Source organism: Nipponia nippon, unplaced genomic scaffold (genome assembly GCF_047370975.1).
Source record: "Nipponia nippon isolate SJK-2023a ecotype South Korea unplaced genomic scaffold, ASM4737097v1 scaffold_6, whole genome shotgun sequence".
In the NCBI taxonomy this organism is placed as follows: domain Eukaryota; kingdom Metazoa; phylum Chordata; class Aves; order Pelecaniformes; family Threskiornithidae; genus Nipponia; species Nipponia nippon.
In genome coordinates this window covers 78,086,568-78,111,538 of record NW_028262380.1, presented here as the reverse complement: position 1 = coordinate 78,111,538, position 24,971 = coordinate 78,086,568, and the positions used below count along the sequence as shown (strand labels likewise).

The 24,971-nt window shown below is 37.5% G+C and overlaps 1 protein-coding gene across 4 annotated transcripts in view; it reads left to right on the top strand.

The window, feature by feature from the left end:
- The first annotated feature begins 3,742 nt into the window (after nucleotides 1-3,742).
- Nucleotides 3,743-24,971, top strand: part of USP53 (ubiquitin specific peptidase 53) — a 41,124-nt gene continuing 19,895 nt past the window's right edge. For 3 of the 4 annotated variants that reach the window (XM_087735557.1, XM_087735556.1, XM_087735555.1), the window contains exons 1-9: nucleotides 3,743-3,892; nucleotides 13,297-13,975; nucleotides 16,376-16,468; nucleotides 20,516-20,650; nucleotides 22,272-22,385; nucleotides 22,472-22,554; nucleotides 22,873-22,978; nucleotides 23,763-23,909; nucleotides 24,445-24,594. In XM_087735557.1, coding sequence (XP_087591683.1) covers nucleotides 13,832-13,975; nucleotides 16,376-16,468; nucleotides 20,516-20,650; nucleotides 22,272-22,385; nucleotides 22,472-22,554; nucleotides 22,873-22,978; nucleotides 23,763-23,909; nucleotides 24,445-24,594 — 972 coding nt within the window. In that variant the 5' untranslated portion in view covers nucleotides 3,743-3,892; nucleotides 13,297-13,831. Of the gene's footprint in view, nucleotides 3,893-13,296; nucleotides 13,976-16,375; nucleotides 16,469-18,062; nucleotides 18,266-20,515; nucleotides 20,651-22,271; nucleotides 22,386-22,471; nucleotides 22,555-22,872; nucleotides 22,979-23,762; nucleotides 23,910-24,444; nucleotides 24,595-24,971 lie in introns of those variants that run through there. The other variant, XM_087735558.1, reaches the window with a different exon arrangement.

Sequence of the window (24,971 nt, the reverse complement as noted above, 5' to 3'; positions counted from 1 at the left end):
TGAATTACATTCAGTGAAAATACTTTAAAAAAGATTTAACTAATAAACAACACCTTAAATTCTGCATTAGCTTGTGGAATTTTCTGCCTCAGACCCTACACATAATTTGCTAATTTATTTTTTGCAAAATCCCCCAGTAAGCGCAGACACAGTTCCTGTTAAGTATATGAAGTTGATTTCACACGATTATCAGCTCATAAGGAGGAAGAAAGATAGGTGCAGAAGAACAAGAGTAACAATGACAAAATCAATTAGCTACTCAATAAAACATTACTTAACTAATTTTTTAAAAAACACAAAATTTATTTTTCTACCGCTCCAATCTGAGAAGATTTGAAGCAGACATGATTTCTTTATGAATCATTTGAACATGAAGAGGGTAGCAACTGTTTGAAAAGGTTGTAAACATGTTGTTGTAAACATGTTCCAAGTGTTAAGAAGAATATGAAAGAAAATAGAGAACAGGTGCTCCAGTACAGCTACAGGTATGAAAATATTCATAGGAACACTGTGTACGCAAAACACATGATACAATAAAATTATTTCAGAGGAAGGAATCAGAATTTATTTACAGATCAGCCAGTGGCACCAACAGTATAAACGACACTGGAACAGAAAAGTTCCAACACAAAAATAAACCCTTTTGTGTGCAGCTGTGAAACACAGATTTGCAGCGCATTCATCAATGAAAATCACGTATGATGCCTGCAGCTTTAAGAAAAATTATTGACTGCAATTACTTTTAAACCTTTTGATGTCTCCTAACTATGTTAAGATTTTTCTTTTGGTACATAACTTTCCCTAAATGTGCTTTAATCTGGACTGGACATGTGCAAAAACCCAGCCCGCTGGATATGCTGAAGGATCTGGATACGATCTGTCCCCATTCTCTTCCAGCTCTGCGTTTCATGTCACACCCCGATCCGTCCGATCAACCACTCTGCCACATTGTTCTTTCTTCCTTTTGAAAATCTTAATATTGGCCTGTTAGCCATGAGCCAAGCTGAATGGTTGGATTACTGAGTAGAACTGTAAGAGCCTATTTTACTTTACTCTGGATCCCTCTCCTCCAAGTTCAACACCTTTTCAACTCTCCAGTCAACTCTCCAGTTTAACAATCTGTGCTACTAATACTACCAAACTTTACATAAACATCAGTACTAAAACCACGTAAACATTCTTCTGCATCCCTGCATCATGCATAGCACATATCCTGTACTGACAACAACTGCAACAGGAAACCATTTGCCTATGTAGCATTGTTTTGTACTTGCACCATTTATTCTAATTTTAAAATTCTTCTTTTAGCTCATTTAGGGCTTCCTGTGCCACACCTGTGTCATTCTCTGTCTGAACTGTGTGAGAGACTCTATTAAGATTCACTGGTAGAGAATCTTAAAATATACCATAATTAAAGCTCACAGACTACACTTACTCTGAGAAAAAACGAATAGAAGAAACCGATATAAATCCTAAGGGACTTCTAAAAGATTAGCAGTGAAAAACACATCTGTGCTGAAGAAAGGCCAGAGGCAAACAAGAAAGCAGAGTCCACAGAGAAGCAAAAATATCAAAATGAGGTCATAATCAGAATGAGGTCATAATCCTACTTTGGGATTCACAGATGCCTTTGTTTGACTGGCTTTGCAAAGTAGTAATGCAGGGATCAAGGACCAAACTGATACTAACCAAAATGATAAGCAGAATGTTTTTTATAAATACACAATAACAAGATGCACTAACACAAAACTGGATTTTTAATGGTAGTGTTAACGTACTGACTTTTAACGTGTTTTTATCGTAAAATTTCTAGTGAGAACTAGAAATTCAAATACCTATCAATAAACAGCTAAGAAAGAACTACAGAAAAAACTAAGGATGTTCATTGCACCAATATACTGTATGAATCTTAGGACAATGAGAGAATCAGACTTTCAGTTCCCTTCAAAAATCACAAAATCTAGGAAACTTTTCACAGAATGAGAGGCAAACAAATATGCTATCTGTTAAAAAATTAAAAAGTATTTACATGTCAAATACTGGCCATAACATCTGAAAGTCTCAAGAACAAACACTTTATACAAATCCTGTATTAAGTAACTTTTGTGAATATGACCATCCAAATCACTGAAACGTGTGGCCAGATATATATAACAAAAGCCTGGGAAATTGAATTAAAATCTCCCACAAGAATTACTGTGGTTTTTTGAAGTAAAAAGTTGGCTGCTTGATGAAAAATGTTGGACAGTGAAAAACTGAGAAAATTGCGTTTCCCATTGGGCTTCTTACACTAGCAATATAATGGAAGAAACAGTACCAAAAATAATCTGATCAAAATATATTAAAATGGATTTTTTAATGAAAATGGATACGAGAACAACAATGTCGTATTTAAGTAAGGCAGCGAACTAATTTTATGCAGTGCCCTGTGTTCCACACAGTAAGTTCTGGAGCGAAATGCTACTGCAGTCTGGATGACCTAAAGGAGATGTGGGAAGGGAACTTTACAGGGAAATTACTTACTATTGCAGAAGATGCTGTTGAAAAGGTGAACATGCTTTTATACAAATAAGTACTTTTCCAGTCCTGAAAGACCATGAAAAAGGCAACTGGAAGAGAAAGAATACAAAAAGTTGTATCCAGCAGCATGCGCTAAGGACTGATGTTGGGTGTGGTAATACTTGAAATATCATTACTGATCTAGAAATTAAATGTGTTAATTAAATCTACATGTTTATCCAGGAAGATGATAATAATAGTGAAATATAGAAGGTACTTGAACAACTAGAAATATGAGTATTCATCAACATATAATTCCTTTTGCAATAACAAAAGGAAACACCTCTCCTGCCCTCCCTCCCTGAAGTAGAACAGATAAAAATCATAGGGAACACGACTTTGGGGCAATGACCCTCAGGCACGTGACATAGGATCTTTCTGGGCGACATGGAACTCAAATGCAGTGCAACTTTGAGATGCAGGTACGCTTGTTCTGGGTTTGGCTTAAAAGCTGCCTTCACTCCATCAGCCACCCGCATGCCTGTGTGATTTCATGGGTATCTTAAGTCAATGTGCGTAGACAGATATCCTGAAACAAGCACTGGAAAACAATTGCTGGAAAAACAACCGCTGCCTCGTTCATTTTAACGGGTTATTAACTCAAAACCCCAGTGGTTTGGAATAGCCCCAACAGAGGCTTCCTGGGCTGTGACCGGACGACTTTGAGCGCTGCTCCCAGTTACCTCAGGTGCAGCCACGCCGGCTTTTACACTTGGGACAACCGCGCCCTCAGCGAGCGATGAAACGGGGAAGGTGAAAGGCGGGGAATTGCGGTACCCCCTTACCTGGCCGCGGCTCCCCGGGCCCTCTGCCCTCGACAGGCCGCGGGAACCCACAACCCCACCCGTCCCGCCGCCTGAGGCGCAGTAACGCCCGCGGGCCCACTGCGCATGCGCCGCCCTCTCCTCACGCCGCCTGAGGAGACCGAGCCCACCTACCGGGCTTCCTCCGGCCGGAGCGGGAGGCGGCGGCTCTGTGATTGGCCCGGCCTCCTCCAATCGCCTCCCAGCGCTTCTCCCCGCTCCGGTTGTCTTCCCTCAGCGCCCCCGCCCGCTTCCCGCCGCCGGGAACGCTCGGGAAGATCCGGGCTATCCCCCCCCCCCCGCCCAGCCTCCCGCCGCCTCCGCTCCCCGGCCGCCTCACTGCGCAGGCGCAACGTCGGGCGGGAGAGGGCGGGGGGGGGGGAGAGAGGGAAGGCGGAGCGCGCGCGCGCGAGGCCGCCCCCGCCTCCCGACCCGGACTGAGGAGAGGAGAGGAGCGGGGCGGGAGCAAAAGTTGCTGTGAGGGCGGGACTGCACCCGCAGTCGCCGGCGGGAGCGGCGAGGGACGGGAGGTGAGTCGGGGGTAGCGGCGGGGGTCGCGTCCCCGGCGGGGCGGGAGGCGAGGCGGCGGCCGTTCACCTGCTGCCGCCTGGTCTGGCGGTGGCCGGGGGCGGGGAGGGGGGAGTCCTGTCCGGCCAAGGGCGGCCGCCGCGCGCTCGGCCGTTGGGGCGGTAACCGTCGTCTCCTCAGCGCGCCGCGCTGAGGCGGTGAGCGGCCGGGCCGGGGCAGCACCGGCCCCTGCCCGGGGAGCGGCGCTCACCCGCGGGAGGAGGCCGGCGTGGATGTGTTGCCGCGGTGGGCGGCGCCGGGGTTAAATCCCTCCTGAGGACGGCGTGGGTGAGGGTCAGACACTGATGGCGGGGCGAGCGGCGGGCGCTGTCCCTGTGAATTGTGTAAGCGGCGGGGTAAGGCTGCCTTTGAAAGGGGCATGGTGTTCGTGCCGAGACGGTGCGAGCTCCCGTGTTGGCTCTGTAAAAGCCAGAACGTAAAGTTAATGTTTAACGTGGTAGTCACATGCCCGTCAGCGAGTTTTTTCTGGAGTGTTTTCAAAGGCTGTTCAGAACAGGAAATGCCAGTACAGGTAGTATGGAGCTGTTTGAAATTTAATCAGTTTACAGTATTTGGAGGCTGTGTTATTTGCTGTATTCGTACAGATAGAGTTTCAGAGGCATGTAGGTAAATGTATGCAAATTGTCTGCTTAGCATCTGATCCAAGTTTAAGTTTATCCCTTACTTTGATTTTTAAGGCAAATATTTTGAAATCAGCTTTTCAGAGGAAATATGTCTTGTTCTCTTGACGCGTATTTTTCCCTTCCCAAAATAAGCGTGGGTTTTACATATTTCTACTTAATGCTTTATTTTGCACATGCAAAAAATCCCCTCTTGCTTAACTTTGAAGGTACTAGGATTATTTTAAGAACAAAACCTTAATCGCGTGGCTAGTATTGTGCCTGATAGATGATGCAGTATCCCCTTCCCCCTCAAGGCAATGGAAATTGCCTTGGCTGACTTTATTATTAACTGTCCTGTTTTTGTAGAATGAAAGGGTGATTTTAGATATCAAAATAGTGAAAGTTCATGTTACAATCTGAATATAAGTTAGCCTCATTAAGTGATATGTAATCCTTTCTTTCCCTAACAAATTGTTGCAAAGTGAGATGTATTTACTGGTTGGGTTTTTTTAATATCAAATCACTTGTGTAAAAAGTTATTGTCCTGGACCAGTTGGGATGTTGACAGTAAAAACACCTAAAATATGCACTTGACTTTCATATCAAAACGTGATAGTGCAGAATCTTTTTCAGTCATACAGTGTGCATGATGTAGTACTGACAGAATTGTTTGCATATGAGACCCATAGTACTTCAGGGTCAGGGCATTAGCACTATCATGTGTTCCAGTTACATTGCTTTCCAAGATCTTGGTAGCAACACTTTGTCATTTTTCCTTGGTTAATGCCTCTTGATAGAGTAAAACAGTTTAGTCGCTTGGGGGATATAGTGATGGGATTGAAACCCATTCAAAGAGTTCTTCAAAAATGTCATTGTGGTTTAAGCGGGAGCAAGTTTGTCAGGGCCAGGTTAAATGATGATGGCTTGAGGCTGTAACAGGGAGTTGGACCGGATCAGAATTTTACACGTGTGGACTGAGTGAAATATTTATAGGTAGGTTTGTACAGATTTGTTTGTGAAGAAATATATGAAGTATAAGGATTCAGAAGTGTAAGGATTCAGATTTTTTGTCAAGCCTATAAAATATGGGTGGGCTTAATGATGATGCTCATATTACCACTCCTTGTAACTCTGTTATGTAGTTTTTCCTGGTGACTTAAGAAAACAGAAAGCTTTTTGGGAAGGAGCCGAACTCGGTATTTTGTACTTCTGTTGTTACAGTTTGGACAGGCAAATCTGGGATAAAAAGGCAAGTGTGAGAATTATTGTAAAGATACCTTCTATCTTTTTGAAGCTCAGAAAAGAGTACATAGTAATCTTTGAACAAAGCACTTTGTAAAGGAGTAAGAAGGTGGAGAAACAAAAATCTTCTCTGTAGTTTCTGTGTGACGATTCACTGCAAATGCTGGCCCATGTCATGGGTTCGGAATTTGTATTCTTTAAGATCTTTAGTCAGAGTTCCCATTGTAGCTATTTCTAAAGTTGGTTTCTAGTTGTAACAGCCTAGAGAGGCTGAGCTGTGAACCTGTTGTTTTGTTTTTGATGCAAACAGGAAAGTTTTTATTGGAACAGCTTAAAGAAGAAATTGTACACTTATGCAAAAGCCATCTTGGATAGCATCTACACTTCTGGTTTGCCCATCTTGAAAGGATACAGAGAAGTATGACGTGCAGGAGCAGTGGTTTGGCATATGAGGGACAGCTAAATGGATAAGGGCTGGAGAAGAGGCAATAGAGGTCTTTAAAATAGAAAAAGACTGGGTTTAAAAATCTTCAGAGATTGGTTATCTCTTCTAGAAATTCTTCCAACCATCAAACACCCCTTTTTGCCTCTTGGTGACTTCTTGAGTCAGTGACTGAATGCAGAAAGAATGTGTCAGACCAATACCACTGGCTGGTATACTTGCAGATGGGCCCACAAAATCAAGGCTAATGGTCACTGCTGAGAATGGGATTTTTTGTCTTGTCTTGTCTTACAGTGTTGTTCTTGTTTCATGTTATGTGTGTTGAAAGTAAGTGCTATTAATGACGTTTTTCTCTATCTGATGTTCCAAGTAGTGAGAATTTGCGTTCTTGTAAACGTATTTCTTAGACAGCTTTTGAAGTGAATAATATCATTTTCAAAAACAAAGACTAGTGACTATTAAAACCATTAGGTGTATCTTACAGCAAATGAGATCTGTTGACATACAGTTCAACACAACAGTAAAGGTGAAAGGGGACAGGATTTGTGCAGGGACCAAAAAAATTGAGTCAGCCCCATTGAAGTGGATGTAAGAGTTTATTCATTTTGAATTTCAGTCTCTTTCTACATTTTTAAAGCAACTTCACTGTTGTTTTTTTCTTTTTTTAAACATTGCAACCTCCAATATTGTCACAGTACAAATCAGATTTTTGTTCTGTTGATGAAAATTGGCAATTTTAAATAACAAGCTCTTGAGCTGTGGAAAACACTCAAATTCTCACAGTTGCAAGTTGTTGAATTTTTGATGGCTTTAATTCTGTTGAGGAGGAGAAAGTAACCACAGTCCTAATAACGTTGGCTCACTGCAGAAAACTAGTGGTTTCCTATCATTAGTTTATTCCCTTGCAATACTTTTCCTTCGCAAATCACTCTTCCTTCCTAATTTTTGTTGTCTTGTATCTAAATTCCTAAGTTATAACATATATCAGTTTAGAAATTGATTTACCAGAGTTGTCAGACCATTGGGTTGGGTTGCCAGGCTCAGCACAGAGGTGTGAACTCCCAGCAGAAGCAAAAAGCTGTGTTGCCTAAAAGTAACCTTAACATTGGGCATGAGAAAGGTTTGCCATTAGTCATTTATGCAACACACTGAGAGTAGTTGCAAAATGAAGCTGAGAAGATGTAAATAACGATTCTTCAGCCAAATTTCAGGGACACGCACAGTCAACAACTTTTGAACCCGTTGGCAGGTTTCCACCCAATTTGACAGAAGGGATAGAAGTCTTAAAGATGATTATGTACTTACAAAGTGCATGAAAACAGGCAGCTGGCTGGAAGAGAGAGACCTTGTAAGACGTAAGGAGTAGAGTTGGCATATGCCCATCTAGGGAGAAAGCTGTGTGAGAACTCAGCTGTGAGACATAAAACTATCAGGAGCCAGTCACTGATAGTTCCAGTATTCACAGAACCAACTGTTTCTCTCATCAGTTTTATCTAAATGGATAGCAAAGACACCTAAACTCAAATATGCTTGTAGGAATCGATTTGTTTAGGTAAAATAGGAACTGCACTGATTTCTAAGCTAATTTAGTGACATTACTTCTTCTTACATTGAAAAGACTGCGCCAGCTGCAGTTATTTACGTGTTAGGGTATACCAACAGAACAGGTGATAACACGTGTTTTTGCTGATTAGTGTTATTTGTTGTTCTGGAAACTATAAAGGCAAGTGCCAGAAATTTGACAGGCATATATTTTGTCCTGTAAGGCTGCACAACTAAGGGTAGCAAGGTGCTTGATGAGATCATTGATGACTGAAGAACAGTGACTGAAACTAGGCAAGGCAGAAGAACTTAGGCTGATAAATAGATGTTGGTTTGAGAGTTCATAGCCCTGGTTTAGTGTCTTTGGTTGAGAACAGTCATCCAAAATTGATCCTTTTAGTCTGAAGGGCAAGCATATTTCTTTAACTCTCAGCTGCTAAAAAATCTAACGTAGTATGTCAACAACACTATGTGAAATAACTGTTTTGCTGAAAGATTGCACCTGTTGAAGACTGTGTGTGGTTCAATGACTTATGATCTATCCTCAGTCACCCACACCTTTGTCAAGCCAAGAACTTACAAAGAACTGGTAAACCCCCGTGGCTAATAAATGCTACAGTGCTCTTAGTAACACTGGCTTACCACAGACATGCAAGAACAGTCTTCATTTCCTAATTATGGTCCTACAGAGTACTGAATATAGGTTAAGGGAGTCAGTAGTCTGAGTCCCAGTCATCTAAAAGCTTAACCAAACGTTATGGGAGGTGGAAGGAACCAAGGCTGATCAGCAGTATCACTTCTCTGGTTTATGGAGCAATCTACAATGAGGGTAAGCTTGTCAGCAGAGGAATAATACTCTTGAGGGATGGTCCAAATCCAGAAAAATTTGCTGTGACTAAAGAGCATACATCCTTGCCAGCGTCTTCCACAATAGCTTTCTTTGATCTTGGCTTTTTTCTTTCTTCTTCTTTTTTTTTTGTTTTTTTTTGTTTGTTTGTTTAAACAAAACCAAATGTTGAGATATTTGTACAACGTAAATTTCAAAACAAGATGCTGCTATAAACTTTCTCTCCTTAGGCAGAGGCTGTGATAAATGGATAACAGAAGTTAATCCTATTGCTTATGGCACTGTTAGAAGGCTCCTCTACAGTGCCCCTCTTACTAGTGAATAAGAAGCTATGCACCATAGTGTTTGATGCATGGTATTAGTGGAGAAAGAAAGGGTAGTGGAACTTCCTACTCCAGGCTGGGACTTCCTAGTCATGTTGGCCAGAGAACTGTGTGTCAAGGTAGTATTATTTCACAGCTACTGCCTGTTCCTTCAGTTAACTGTGACCATTTGGGGGGAGAAAGAGTAGTAGATAAAACAGAGGGACTAGAGTGCCTATTCAGTGCAAAATTCTAGTTGAGTAGTAGAAGCACAGAGGGATCTTTTAAATGGAATACCATTCTGGTATTCCCTTCCTGTTTTTGTCTTAAATATTTGACACGTTTGAATTACTCTGGGGGGTATGTTTAGTTCAACATATGAGTTTAAAGAATCCATTTGTAGAAAGAGTAATTTGAGAAGGTTGCGTGAAAATAATTTTTAAGTGGTCACTTCTCATCTTTCTAGTGCTGTATTTAAATTTTCAGGAAAAGGTGTACTAATGTTTTGGGTAGTTAAGATAGGCCACAGTAATATAATATCACAATACTTGGGAAAATGAATATCTGGCCCACATATGAAAACTGTACAATGAATGTATTCTGGAATTTCTTAGAATAAGATTGTGTTCACTTACCTGGTGTGATAGTTGAAATTGTTTGTATTCACAGCTTTGTGTATGTGAAATTAAACAACAAGCATCTTAATGTAATGTGACAGTAACATAGAGCTAATTCAGAACCATTTTTTTTTAAATTCTTGCAGCGAATCATTATAACTTTTGTGAAAGCCAGCCCAACACCTAAATGCTTAGTGCATGGGATGTTTGTTCTAGGGCATCCCTGAAATGCAAGACAAAATTACTTTCTACAAGTTTTTAGTGAATGAATGCTCTTTGTCTTAAATTGTAGTGGAAAAGCTCTTGTTTCCAAAACAGCATGTGTATTTCTTAGCAGTTAAAATACAAACTAGGTAAATTCAGAGGTTCTTCCCCCCCATATCCATGCATAAATCTGTTGTTCGGAAGCATGGGAAAATTGTGCTTGAAAGTATGATAAGAAAGAAACATAAAAGTTGATGGAATCTCTTCTACCCTTGTGACTTAATATAAGTAAGTCCCAAGGCTGAGAAATACAGAGGTAAAATTTTTCTGAATGTTTATAATTTTTGTCTGTTGGTCTTAAGAGCCAGTTTCACAGATGTGTCTGTGGTAGCTATCTCCATTTTGCATTTAAAGAAAAAAAGAACACAAATGTTTCCCAAATTTAACGTGACTTTGGGTCTATCATTACACTTTTCTTCAGATGAGAAAATAACTTGCTTATGAAGCAAGGATTCAACTTTTCTCTTTTTTTTTTTTTTTTTTTTGGCCTGGAAATTAATCCTGCCATTCTTGTCAGTCCTTGGATTTCTTTAAATAACCAACTGTAGTCCAGCCTCACAGTTGAGTATGTGAGATCTGTTTCCAAATGAAATTTAGATACCAGAAACATGTCTCTTCTGAAGAACTTCTGTATTTTATCATTGGTATACAGTCTACCTTACTTTCCATCTATTTCCTTCCCTTATTTTGGCTATTATATGCTGAGCAATCTTTACACTGAAATGCAGACAGCAGGGGACAAGCTGGCTGAATCACCACTGTTGGTGGGGTACCACTGTATGAGCAGTTTTGGAGATGAGGTGTCGTGCACTCAGTAGGGAATTTATTTTAGGTTGGGAGCCCCTGACAGTAAGCCTGGTGTTTCTGGGTCAGAACTGTATTGATCCTGTTGCTCCCGTCTACTCCAAGGTAGGAACACAGCAAGGGACATCTCAAGCATGCGTTGGAGTGCAAATACACTTTACACCTTTATGACTACCACAGGCCATCTGTACTGTTCCCAATCCAGTCTCTTTCCTGTTTTTTCGCCTTCGGTGTACCCAGTTTGACATTGCTGATTATCAAAAGTTGTTCATCTTAACTTCAGTTTTGTCTTCTGGGACAGCAGCAGGAGGGTGGCGAGAACCGTATATAATTCTCAGTATGGGAATTATATAAAGTGGAATTAAGAACTCTGTATTGCCAGGAAAATACGTGCTCAAGAAGCTTCTCTGGTATGTCGAGGAGCAAGCTCTTTTTGTGACAAGAAGTGTATTAGGTCAGTTTTTCCGTATGGATATAGAAATATTAAATCAGAAATCAGTAGAAAGTATTTGATAGTTGAAAGAGTTGAATGTAAGATTCTTCTGTATTTTTTTTAATTTTTAACTCAGAGTTATAACATTTTTAGGAATTAAAAGTTATGGTTCCCTGTGATAGCAGGAAACTTTGGGCCAAATGATGCTTCATATTACTAAGCTCTTTTGATGTGTGATACTGGCTTCTTGAATATATATGTATATGGGGTTTTTTTGTATATGTGTGCATAGATATGTATCTGATTAAAAACAGCTATACACTTTAGATTTTTTTCCTTGATTCTTCCTCGTTGATCTTTACTGTAGTGATTCGTTATTTTCTATTTATGTACTGTATGGAAACTTTCTACTGAAAACACTTGTTAAAAATATTTTCTTTAATTGCTCTGTACAGATCATGTTATCACTTCTGCATACTTAACTTCAGATAAATCTTTACTCTTTCTGTGTTAATCTTTGTTTTACTCTTACCTTCACCTCTGTCTCTGTTTTCTTAGAGTTTGGTCCTTTGTAGAAGAATAGCTGGTGTGCTGTGGAGCACTTTGACTTAGTGGGGGGAAAAAAATTGAAGTTGATACTCTTTTTAATTAATTTAAAGTTCTAATAAGATCTTAAACTGATACGCATTTCCAGTTACTCACTACATCTTTTTCTCTTTTTTTGCCTTTCTGGGTTTATTGAAGTGAACATAAAGAAAACAAAATTATCACACAATATTCTGTCAAGGTCAGTCTCCAGTTAGATTTCAGACTCCTTGTTCAGTCCTGTCACAAATAACACTTACTTTTTCCACTGTTATTAAACCAAATTACTTATGGGTGAGATACAGTAGCATCAGTAAACAAACAAACCCCATCTCATTATGCATGGGGCAAAAGGGACTTTTGGTTAGGTTCCAGTTATTGATTTTTTTTTTTGATAATACAAGCAAGTACCAATGTTTCTTTTAAATAAATGGGAATGGTTTTAGGGGTGCAACACTTCGTGCAGGTATTTTTGAAAGCCATGTGATCTGTTTCTGTGGTATCCCAGCTATACAATATTTAAGAGCTGTAGAACTGTTTGATGGGAACATGTTGTTGGTTTTTCTGAGCTGGGGAAAGTTACCTTCCAATTTATACAGTGTTCCAACTACAAAGTTTATTTTTGTTTTTTAGTGCTGCTCACCAATCTTGAAAGGCTTGCACAGTGGAAAAAATTGTAGTGAGAACACTGCAGGTTTTGAAGTATAGTGATACATCTTTAGTATCTCACATGCTTGTAAGATCTAAGGTGAATATCTTTGTTGTAATGTGAGGTGCAAATTTCACTTTTTTTGTGTGTGTTTTGGTTGGGTTTTTTTGTCTTTCCCAAATATGCAGCCTTGATCACTTTGGTTTATTTAAGTTTATTCTATTCTGTGCTGTTACTTCAAATGTTTATGTGGATGATGTAGTAATGCCAAACTGATTGAGTAATCCATTGTTGTGAGATGATCGCTGCATGGGCTTTACATGTGCCTGTGGTGGTGTTCTGGACGATGATGAGTCATTTAACCTTAAATATGTACCTTCAACAACAAGAGAAACAACTCGTTGGAATTTGAAAATCTTGGAATCAGTTATCGGGGCAGCTACCTGAATGTTCTTGCTCTGCTATTAGCTATGTTTTTCTGGATGCTTTAAGAATGCAACTAAGTTAATGACGTATTTATGTAATGTTTACTAGGTAGTACGAAACTTTGAAAGCTGGCTATTAGCTGAGAATCCATCTATAACATCTTAGTAATCTTAAGACGTAGAAATACATATCAGTTCATGTGATTTGCTGGGATATTGATATCAAAACCATCTTAGGCTTTCAAGTGTTGAAATATTTATTTCTTGGTAATCTTTTTATTAGATTTGAAGTTAGAATAACTCATGTTATATGGTCTTTTTATAAGCTGTTGCATATTGTTAGCAGAACCTTTACAGTAACATTAGCGTGGTCTTTAGAGGTGTATAAGAAGTTAGAAGATAATTGATTATGACAGATAAAATAATTTCATTTTTCTGCCTTAAAAACAACTTAGAGGTGGCAATTCTTTTTTCTCCTCTTCCCTGGTTATGGCATCTGGTTGTTTTGGCCATGATCTCTTTTCTGATTTAGAAGGTCTTTAACATTTTGGAAAATTCTATTTTTATATTTTCTGGTTTTTTCCTGTTTCAGATTCACTGGAAAGAGAATGAAATAAACATGGAGTCTTCTAAACTGGAATATATTTCACGGGTCACAATTAAAAGTGAAAAGAAGATGGAACAAAATGAGAGAACACAAGTATAACAGGAGTATAACATCAAGAACTTTCCATTTTTGTGATATATATAAACTTGTGATATAATACAACTAATGATTTGTAGTAATACCTTATGATATCCCTGGAAGGAGAAGTCAGTTACTGTGCATCTTTCTTAATAAGAATAACTTTTAACATGTTTTAACCTTAACTGGACACTTTTTTTTTTTAAGTCTGAGAGTTAAAAACATTGTATAGTGGTATTTTAACTGAGAGATTGATCCTGATAGATGGCTGACAGCTGCTCATGGAAAATGGACTGAAACCCATGACTGGTTACTATTGCACAGAGTTGAATGGAATGCCCTGCCTTTAGAGCAATTCTCTTAGGACCTTCTTCTTTGCCTTGCACCCATCATATCCTCAAATATTTAAGCATAAATATTGCAATTATTAAGTCTAAAAATAATGGCATGGGTGAAATTCTTAAGGAAACCTGGGGGTAACCTTGGAAAAGTTTATCAGCCTGGAAGTATACTGTCCCTTGCCCCTACAAAAGGCTTATTAAACGAACCAGGACAAAACAGCTGCTTTCTTAATAGTGCTGTTCAGGTAAGAAAAAAATTTTATTTATTAAACAGTTCTGGTTTTGTAGCAGCTTAGATGGTCACAGTAGGGAAAGTTTTCCCTTGGCAATGCTGTTTTTACTATTTATATTGTAGTACGTGTATTCTACAGAAAAATACAGCACATTTTTCAACGGTGTTAAATTCAGTTCTCAGTTAAAGTTCTTAATGATTCCAAGTAAGACAGAATAGCATGTCTTTTTGGAATGGACTTTCCAAAAAAAAAAAAAAAAAAAGTGGCAATCATAGGAAAAAAGACAACTGTGTGGAGGTAATTTTATTTAGCATTTCATTTTAAGGAATTGATTGAGAGTATTAAATATTTAATTTTTCAAAAAAAAAAGACAGCATGTTATTTTTTTTGCGTGCATTTAGAATATCAGAAAACTTTCCTTTTGCATTTGGAAACTTATGACTCATAACTTTAAAACTTACTGCTTGAATCTTAAAGTGAATGTTTCTGTCAAACATAATGGTTTTATTACTTGGCCAAATTTACAAGACGCTTTTTAATATGGGGCAACCAGGGCTACTACTTGCATTGAATAGGACACTATTTTTATTAAAATACCATTTTCTCAGAATTAGCACATGAGTCTGTGGTACTGGGGCATATCAGAAGATGCACATATAGTTGAAAGCTTTGATTCTAATCTGAGGAAAGATTTGTGGAATTATAGTAGGAGATATACTTGATACCAAAGAAATATGAGTTGGATTTCCTTTTACTGTTTATATGCATACGTATTACCGACCAACTTCTTGCATGTGTTTACCTACACACTGTTTTGTTTTTACATGAGCTGTAATTGAAAAAATGTTGACTCTTTAGATCTCTCAAGTATAGTTTAATAGTACAGTGACATTAGCATGATAAAAAAATTGAGCTTTTACAAGCCTACTTACAACAGGGAATATGGGGATCTACTGAATTCTGTGACAGAGCAGTGCCAGCCTTTCCACATTGTCTGCAAGTCAGAATACCAGGCAGAGTTTTTAATTTATACTATAGTCTTTTTAAATTTAGAAATTAACAACAACAACAAATTTCTAGGCTGTGCAAATAAAGAGCAGAACAATTTTTTTTTTGTAATGCTTAGATTTTTGGACCTGATCATTTTCAAATTATACAGAATTATTTGCCAAACTGGAGGGGGCTTAATAGATGCATAGACTTCCTAAAAAACTGTAAGTCCTAAAAATGGTATGGGTTTAAACATAGGAGATATGAGAGATACATCTACGTGGTGTGTATGGTATCTAAATATGTCTAAAATAAAAATGTACAATAGATTTAGTAGAATGAGTTTGCTGGTTTACAGTCAATGGGAACAGCATGACCTATATTCTCTTGCAGTTTTGCTATTTTCCCTTAGGGTGCCCTAAAATTAAAACCTAAGTCATTTTTTAGTTATAGTTTCAGACAATCCTACTACTTCACAATCTCCTGCTGTTTATCAGACGGTGGCTGATGATTGGTGACTACCCTTTTACATGGAGGAATGTGTTCCTTTCTTTTCTTTTAACCTTCAGAACTGTGGTTCAGACATTCATTTTGAAATGCATCCTAATTCGTTTTAGCTTTTATATTTATAGATAGGATTTTTTTCCTGCATTTGCAGCTGTTGTGTTACTGTGCCTCTTGAGAACTCATTTTTGGTTTTTGTTGTTTTGTTTTGTTTCTTAATGGGCAACTTTCTGAACTGCTGCATTGATTGTGTACCCAAGACATTAGATACTGAAAGCAGTGTAGTGTAGCCAAGCTGACATTACCTTTGTATAGAGTAGTTACACAAAGAAAAGGTAGAAACATACCTGACTAAGCACCAGGATTATTTTGATCTGTGGAAAAACAAATGTATTTCAGCAATCATTTTAGTAAGAGACCATAAGTATAGACTTAACCTGAAATGATGCTTGCATTTTTCCTAGCAATTCAGTTTCCATGTTTTCATCTTTTTTTTAATTTGAAAGAAAGCAGGAAGGGGGAGAGAGGGAAAGAAATGAAGTAAACCCCATAGTTGCCTTCCTCTTATGTAAAGCCCTAAGAAGACTATTACAATCTCTGTACACAGTTTAGCTTGCTGCTTGTTTTCTTAAGAGTACTTCAGCTCTTTTTCCACACAAAGTACATTGTTTGCCATTGTTTCAAAAAGTTTAAAAAGGAGATCTAAATTTTATGAGTAGTGAATGTGAACCTTCTACTTCCACCTCCACAAGTTACCAAACTAATGGAAAAGGACCGTAATGCTTGTAGCAATGTTGGTGCTCAAGTTGTACATGTTATGTGAAATTAAAAAAAATGGAAATCTACTATATGTTGCTGTGTTAACCATAGAACCTTCAGAACTCATTACTTCTTTTCTGTGAAACTTTATTTTCATAGGTATTATGGCAACTTGACATATTTCGACGAAGTTTAAGAGGTTTAACTGGACATGTGTGTCAGGGAGATGCGTGCATATTTTGTGCTTTAAAGGTAAATAACAATTTTTGGAAGAAACATCTTTCAAAATGAGAGAAAAGATAATTTAACTAATTTTTACTAATTTATGTCCCTGTTATACTTATGTCTGGGTGACTACGTCATTCTTGTGTAAAGAAACAATTCAGATTTAAGGACATTTGTAACATGTTTGTAACAGAAATATTTTCTTGTGTTTAAAGAAGAAATTTTACAGTATGCAAATTCTACAGTCTGCTTAAACATAAAACTTTTGTCTATTGAAATACAGTATAACTTATTTGAAAATTTCTAGCTAGCCTCTCAGATTTTTTTTCTATTTGCATGCATATGATTTTGTTCTTTCCCATAGTGTTTGAATACAGTTCTTTTACAATAACTCTATTACTGTCTGATAAGGTCTCAAGGTTCTTTTTTTACTCAGTAGTTGATGGTAACGGTGCAGAACTTAATTGTTCAGTTTGTAAGTAATGAAAGGCAGGTAGTGGTACTAGAGCACTAATGAGAGCTGGTAACTTTTTAGTGTTCGAAAGTCAGATCTGCATATCTTAACTAGCGCATAAAACTTGCGCTTCAAACAGTTTTGTAACTCATCTGAAGTCTGTAAATAAATGTTGAATTCTGTTTGTTATTACTGCTTTCGCTGCACTGGTATTTGGCTGCCTGCAGTTACTAGAGAAATAGCTGTAAGCATGATATCTCTGAAAACATGTATAGGGGTATTTTTTTTTAGTAGTATACACTTTCTATTCTTACTGCAATTAGACAATAAAGACACTTTTGGGATTCTAATACAGGACTGTAGAATGTATAGTCAAATATGGTAGTAGATACGGTGATACACAGAACTGGGAATCACTCATCTGGAGGGAGCTGAAAGGGACAACACTATTTGACAATGTAGTTCATTGAGGACGTGGTTTTTGATGATGCTAAATTGTAGTCAAGAATAAGCCAAATATTTTAGAGCTTATTCTCGGGGAGTTTCACAGACCAAACCTTATTACTGAGTAAGCGGTTCAGGCAAGAACTGTTTACAGTGACATTTATTTAATCTTTCAGGAGGTGTATAATCTCTGTACTGTGTAGTTTTTTTCAGCCATTTTTAGTGTTTAGCATGATTGCAGTATGGTGCAGCTGATTTTGAACATGTCTCTGTCTTTTTCCAAGTATAGTTTTTTTTTGAAAGGTGCCATTTTATTTCTTTGGTTAAAATGGTTCATTTTAAAAAGGCAACAAGATGAAGTAGGTTGAGACTACATGTATTCAGACTAACTTCCTGAGGCTTTTATTCCAACCTTTTTCCAAGCTCTTGAGTCTACAGAACTTGTTGGGACTTCTTGTTTCACCAGTGTTTTGACGCATATGATTTTCTTCTGTGTGCTGGACACTTAATCTTGTTAGTACATAAAGTCCAGACCATAACTCAGGCATACCTATGTTTTCAGATAAAATCTTGTGTTTGTCTTGGGATGATAGCTTTAGTTTCCTGGAGTTTTGTGTGCATAGGGATTCATGTTCATATCTGATGTTATAATATAGAGTAAACTTTATGGCCTTTTCCTTTTGATTTGATCCATATTACATGTGAAGTTCTGGTCCTATACAGTCTTGTTCAATGCTGCACTGGAACCACCTTTAAGAAATGAAGAGGGATTGAAGGGTGACAATTGCTGGAATGTATGTGTTATGCCACATACTCTTAATGACTAATCATATCGCTGAAATCATAGGAAAAAATAATGTAGCAGTGTCACTGTGCTCAGAAACATGAAGACGGTATAGTGCTGATGGTGTGTTGCAATTGAACCTGTAAGTAATGAATCGTTCCATTCTAATGGTGCACTTGCGAAGACCAGGTGCTTCTTTTTTTCAAGTGAAACCTATCACTTGCTGTACCTTAATACCCTCTCTCTTCCAGTTTTTGGGGCTCCAGTACAAAGTAAGATAGGTTTGGCATCACTTTAAGTCACCTTCTAAAGCCATACACTAGCTTCAGCTGCTTCATAAGGCTGCTGTAATTCAGGACTTGAAATTTTCTTTATTCTTTCCAGTATCTGTTCTTGAGGGATTGTTTATACCCATGATGCATCTTCTTGTGCAATTTATCTAAATGGCTTCCTGTACCTGAGTATTTTGCATTGCCTGGACTGTCATTTCTTCCTATTTTGCTACAGTCCCAAGAATACTGATAAGAAGCAGTATTGCTGCCTGTTCTGAAATTGGTTAGAAAGGAATTAGTTATTGTTTCAACAGTATAGTTGTGATCTGTATAACTCCATGGCCAGTAGCCTAGGTACTGAACTCAAAACATTGTGGTTAACTCATTTGGAAGTGTCTGTCCTCAGTCATTATGTAAACCACTGGTTTTGCTTTCTTGGCTTTTTAGAGATACAGGTTGAGTGATTCTGTTTGTTCTGTGTTCAGAACCTGGGGCGTTTTGATTTTCATGCAGGGTATATGCTGGATGAGGATGCATTTCAGTAACTTGTTTGTGACTTGGGTTGGTTTTTTTGGGTGGTGGGTTTTTTTTTTTTTGTGGTCTTGGGCTATTTTAACCCTTCTTACTTGTTAACGATTAAAGGAGGATATTATCTATATCAGCCTCTCTCATAAACTAAAAGCATAGCCAATAAATTCTGGTTTACTTCAGTTCAATCCATTATCTTTTCCTTTTGGTGGTGTTCTGAGAGTTAAATATGCTCTTTTCTTCTCTGCATAACACTGGGGTGGGACTTTGACTATGCAGGCCACTAAAATGAGCATACATATCTGCATAACTGCTTATCTGTAAATTTTTTTTTAGCTGGACATATAAGGCTCTGTTGCATACCAAAAATGACCTAGCAGCCAACATAAGAAGTGATAGATGTTTTCAAAGCAGCGTTAACTTGTATTACCAGATCTGTTAAAAACTTAATTTTGAATGTTTGCTTTGAGATATTGACTGTAATTTTTATCAGTAGTCCATGCTTTTTGTTATGAGAGGGAAGTTTAAATATTTGACAGACACTTACCCTGGAATGCATCATGGTTAAAACACTACTTTCTGTTAGCACTGAAACTTTGCTTATCTATTGTATCTTTGCCTTCTGTCCAATAGATTTTTTTTTATTTATTTTTTTTAACCATAGGAGGCCTATGTGAAGAATGAATATCCTTATTTATATTTTACATGGCTTCTCCTGATTTGCTTTGTCTTTATTCTCTTCATTTTTCTCTAAAGTTTGACTTAGAATTCTTGACAGTGGAATACACCCTTTAATATGTGCAAATGTTTTCTCATTTGTTTAATAGCTTTTAATTTTCAGTTCTTTCAAAATCAGCCTTCCTTACTTGCTGAATGATATCACTTGCATGCTATCTCTGCCACAAAGAAAAGTAGTAGCCAATTATCTCCTCTGGGAAATGAAGAAAAAATCAAATGCAATTTATTCTCACGTTCTGGAACTGCAGATATTGACCTGTTCTCTCGTATTGTGTGCACTGGTTCAGCAGAGAGCTGATTTAATAGCAAGGAATATCAGCATTCTATCTAATTTATGGGAGTTTTTTGCATATCCATAATTTTATTAAAGATACACTCCTGTCTGAAGTAGTAATGTAAATGTTACATTATTTAGTGAATGATGGGTGTTAAACTAACCTGAATGGTATTACATTATGCCCTAAGAAATAGACATCATCTGTAAAGATGAGGTACGTATGCATGAACAGCAGTTCCAGTGGCCAAATTAAAAAAGCTGCATAATTACAGATCAGGGCTTGTGTTGCTTCTGGGAGCTCAAGCCAATCACTTACATTTTTATATACTTATATGTTGTTTTTCTACTGAATCAAAGTTCGGTTTGGTAGCGTAACTTCTTATAATGGAACGAGTAACAGAACACAGAACCTAAGTAACTTTAAGAGAAAACAGTAATTTCTAAAGTTGCATAGATTTACAGACATTTTACATATTTGCTGTTTAGGCTTTTGCTGCGTAAGAACTAGTGTATTTGTGTAGAACTGTAGTGTCTAGTCAAGTGGCTAATGAAGCTAAGTAATTGTATTTCTTCCTAGGCAATATTTTCACAATTTCAACACAGTCGAGAAAAAGCACTCCCATCAGATAATATGAGACATGCCCTGGCAGAAAGTTTTAAGGATGAACAGCGTTTCCAGCTGGGATTCATGGATGATGCAGCAGAATGCTTTGTAAGTATTCTTTGTGATAGTTGAATGGAATTATGTTAGTTTTGTGGATGGCCTGTTGTTATAGTAGCTCCAGGCTCACAGGTGGGATACATGTGACATACTACTGGCCTTCTTTATGCCAGTTTAGGGGAACAGACCCACGGAGTAAGTGTCTGGTAGTGTGGGATGGAGTAATGTTGCATTTGCTCCCTACTTTCTTCCCTAAGTGTGTAACTCAGGCAGAGGGATATATGAAACATCGTTACTACAGGAAGTCAGTGAGGATGATCTCAATCTCTCCTAAAAGTTTTTGGATGGAGAGAAGGGTTATCTTCTCAGGAGAAGACGTGCCTACATATTTGAATATATAGTCTGTTCCTCCAAGTATTCTCTCATCAACTATTGAAATATGTTCCGTTACAACTAGCCAGCTCATTACTGAAGTCTCCTGCAGAAGAGATTTCCATTTTCTTATCCAAGAGTGGACAAATACTTGAAGATCTTGGCTCTTGCTGCAATTGCTTTCTGCTTTTTTGAAGTCTCTCATTGAAAAACATGAGCCATTACTGTAGCCATAAAAGATGACTCAAGGTTGCATACAATGCTGGTAAAGAAGCCTTTCTAACAAGTCCTGTATTAAACAGTGAAAATTGTTCACCATAAAAAAAAAAAAAAAAACCAAAAAAAAAAAAACAAAACAGTATTAACCTTGAGATGCCGATTTGAGGGACAGAAAATATGGTTGCTGCTTTGATTACTTTCAGCTTTGGACATCCTTTGGGAGTATCCACAAATTAATCCCTACCTGACAGATGCATTTTCATGTACATAGGAAAATCCGGTGAAGAACTGAAAGTGGCTGTTTGAGATCTTGCAGTCAGGTTAATGGATTGCAGTCATGAAGGAGAATGTCTCATTAGTGCTTCATCTAATCAAAGTGCATTTGGACCCCTGAAGTAATCAGCAGTCTGAATGATCTACCTGAATAGATTCACTTCTTCCCATTACCTCTGGTGTTTTTGGCAAAAGAGGAAAAAATGACTATGCTGATTCAGAGGCCAAACTGATGACAATCATAGTACTTTTTTTTTTTTTCTTTTCCTTTCCCTTTCTTTTAAGGTTAAAAGTGAGACTTGGGATGGGATCAGGCATGTGCTATTTATGAGCTTTTTCCATGCTTCTGTCAACAGTACTTGTTGTGTTGGTGCATGTGCTAAACATGATCTGATGATCAGATTGATATGCAGAGAAAAACATAAAAGTGTGAAGAATAACTGAGACAGAGGCCCGATCCAAAAAATATTTCAGTCATTGCATGCAATGACGTTAATATCGTGTCTTACTGTAAGAACAGCTTTTTTAAATTTTTCTTGAAGATTCACTTCCTTCAAAGCAGAATGCACTCTGGAAGAACAGCTGGGTAACTCTTGTCTAATGCTGTTTTGTTAATGTTTGGAAACCTTGAGGTGAAGAGAATTCCCATGCACTGGATTGTGAATAGGGACGGAATTAAACATGTGTTAAACTTGTAGGTGGACTATTTGCAGCCAAGGGTAGTTAGTTGGAGCATTCAGCTGTAATGTTGCTCATATATTCTGACTTCATCAGTTCAGTTCATATTTATATTATTATTTCTGTTTAGGAAAATATCCTTGAGAGGATTCATTTTCACCTAGTGCCAAACAGTGAAACGGATATGTGCACTTCAAAATCCTGTATTTCTCATCAGAAGTTTGCTATGACACTGTATGAACAGGTCAGACCTTTATTACATTGCTTTAACAAATAATTTGTTTCCACTGTCCTGAGTAAATACAAACAGAAGTATTTTTATTTTTGTAGTGTGTATGTCGCAGTTGTGGAGCATCGTCAGACCCACTGCCTTTTACGGAATTTGTCCGTTATATTTCTACCACAGCCCTGTGGTAAGAGCTTTTATTCTTGTATCTCATTTTTCTTTATACACCCTTCCAATAATAAGCAAAACATGCCAGAGAAATACTGTAAGTGTTAAAAAGGAATGTGTATTCCTTTGTTAGGAAGTGTTTTTGAGATACTGTCCAAGAATAAGATTTGGATTTCAAAAGATGCAAGATGTAGAGAGAGCTTAACAAAAAGTATGCATTGCTACTGTTTTACCTCTATCTTTTCTTTTTAGTCATAAGATACAGTTAATTGAGAGTTGACTGTTAATTCTAAAGAAGGGAGATCCACAGTTTTGTCCTTTTTTTTTTTTTTTACAGTAATGAAGTAGAAAAAATGATGGAGAGGCATGAGCGTCTCAAGCCGGAAATGTTTGCAGAATTGCTGCAGGCAGCAAATACTACTGATGACTACAGAAAGTGTCCTGTAAGTAAACAAAGATGTTGCATTACTTTAAGATACAAGGGAGAACTTTTTAGGGTATTAAATCAGGCTAAAGTATTCCCCTAAAAGCAGGATTACCTGTGGCCACTTCAGCGCAGTCCAGCTTAGGGTAAAAAAGCCCTTAAATTTATATTTTATTCCTCCAGTTATAGATACACATGGCCTGTTTAGAAAGTCGAATTACTAGGTCTGTGTTTTATTCTTCACTTCATGTTCAACATAGAGCTAGGTGGTTTTGATTAGTTAGAGCAGGTATATTTTCTGAGTGAAGCTGAAGTAGTTCATATACACTGACAGCTTGACACCATTGTCTTCTATTGGAATAATTTTGTGCTTCTATTGACAAAAATAGTCTCTTTTAGCTTGTTCTACTTAATTTCTCTCTTCCTTAAATGGTTCTGTGTAAACACTGTTAATTTAGGAACCGTAGAAAAGTACACAAGAACATAGAGACCTAAGCTTAAATGATGAAATGGAGGGGGAACAAAAGAGAAGTTGTGATGGTCAGTTGGATGTTTTCAGAGATTTCTGTTTTAAGGTGGTGATTGGATGTAGAAGTTTAGCTGTAGTCTTCATCAGAGTGTTTTTATGATGAAGAATTTTATCCTTAAATTGTTAGAAATAAACACCATAATTAAATTCGAAAATTAGAAGAAGTTGCAGAGTTGTGTTGTTGCACTATTTCTTGTCTAATAACTCAACTTTGGACTTCCATTTTTTAAACATCTTTGTTTTCCCTCCTATCACATTTTTTTCCTTTTTCTAGAGTAACTGTGGTCAAAAAATAAAAATTCGTCGTGTTCTTATGAATTGTCCTGAGATTGTGACAATTGGTTTAGTCTGGGATTCAGAACACTCTGACCTGACAGAAGAGGTTATGCGGAATCTGGCAACACAACTTTATCTTCCTGGGGTATCTGACCTAAAACTTACTATTTGCTTATCATAGAATTTCATTTTACATGTGTTTTAGGTATATGTAAATATATACAATACATATATATATATATATATATATACACACGCACATAGGTATTTTTAAAAAAAGCACAATTTAACTTCAAAGTTTGTCTAATTTTACCGTTCTTTATAATGTGCTGCTTGATGTAGTTTCTGTGAGAGGAAAAAGTCCCGTCAGAAGTGTTGGTCTCGTGCCTAAGTACGAAGATGAATGTAGGTGAATTCCTGCTTGAAAACCTAGGAATATCATGTTCAGTTGAAATTTGTGCAATTATTCCAAAGTATTATTGTTTTATCCTTTCAACTATGCGAAAATAAATGTTAAAATAGACCTAATAAGTGCAGAAACGATTATTTATACTCATGAAAAATTGTGTAATGCAACAGGCTATTTAATACCAATTGCCTTGGTGAAATGCCAGTAGTAGGTCTGGAAATGGAGCCTAAATGTTTTACACATAATTTAAAATATATAACCATTTTTACAGCTGTTTTATAGGGTTACAGATGAAAATGCCAAAAATAGTGAACTTTTTCTCGTGGGAATGATTTGCTACACAAGCCGACATTACTGTGCCTTTGCCTTTCACACCAAGAGTTGCAAATGGGTGCTGTTTGATGATGCTAATGTAAAAGAGGTAAATATTGGTTTTACTGCTACCGAATTTAGTGATCTTTTACTTTTCTAGAATGCATTCTTCTGACACCAACCTTGAAACAAGTCAAACAAATGTCTTTATTAAAATAAACTTTTAGTTTTGTAAATCAGTTTTCACAAATGAATTTTGGAATCGATTTCACTACTTTACAGTTCTGCCTTCCAAATGCTGAATGTTTCAGAATGTTAATGCACTGGTCTACTGTTGAATTTGTACTTCTTTTAATGAAAGAGAAGACCTAATTACTGGCAGCTGTATTCATAGTGTTGATGTTCTGATTGTTAGCCCATGTAATATTGGTTCTAGCCTTTTGCTGCAATTTACATAAACTCACATGCCAAAACGTTGAATCTTAA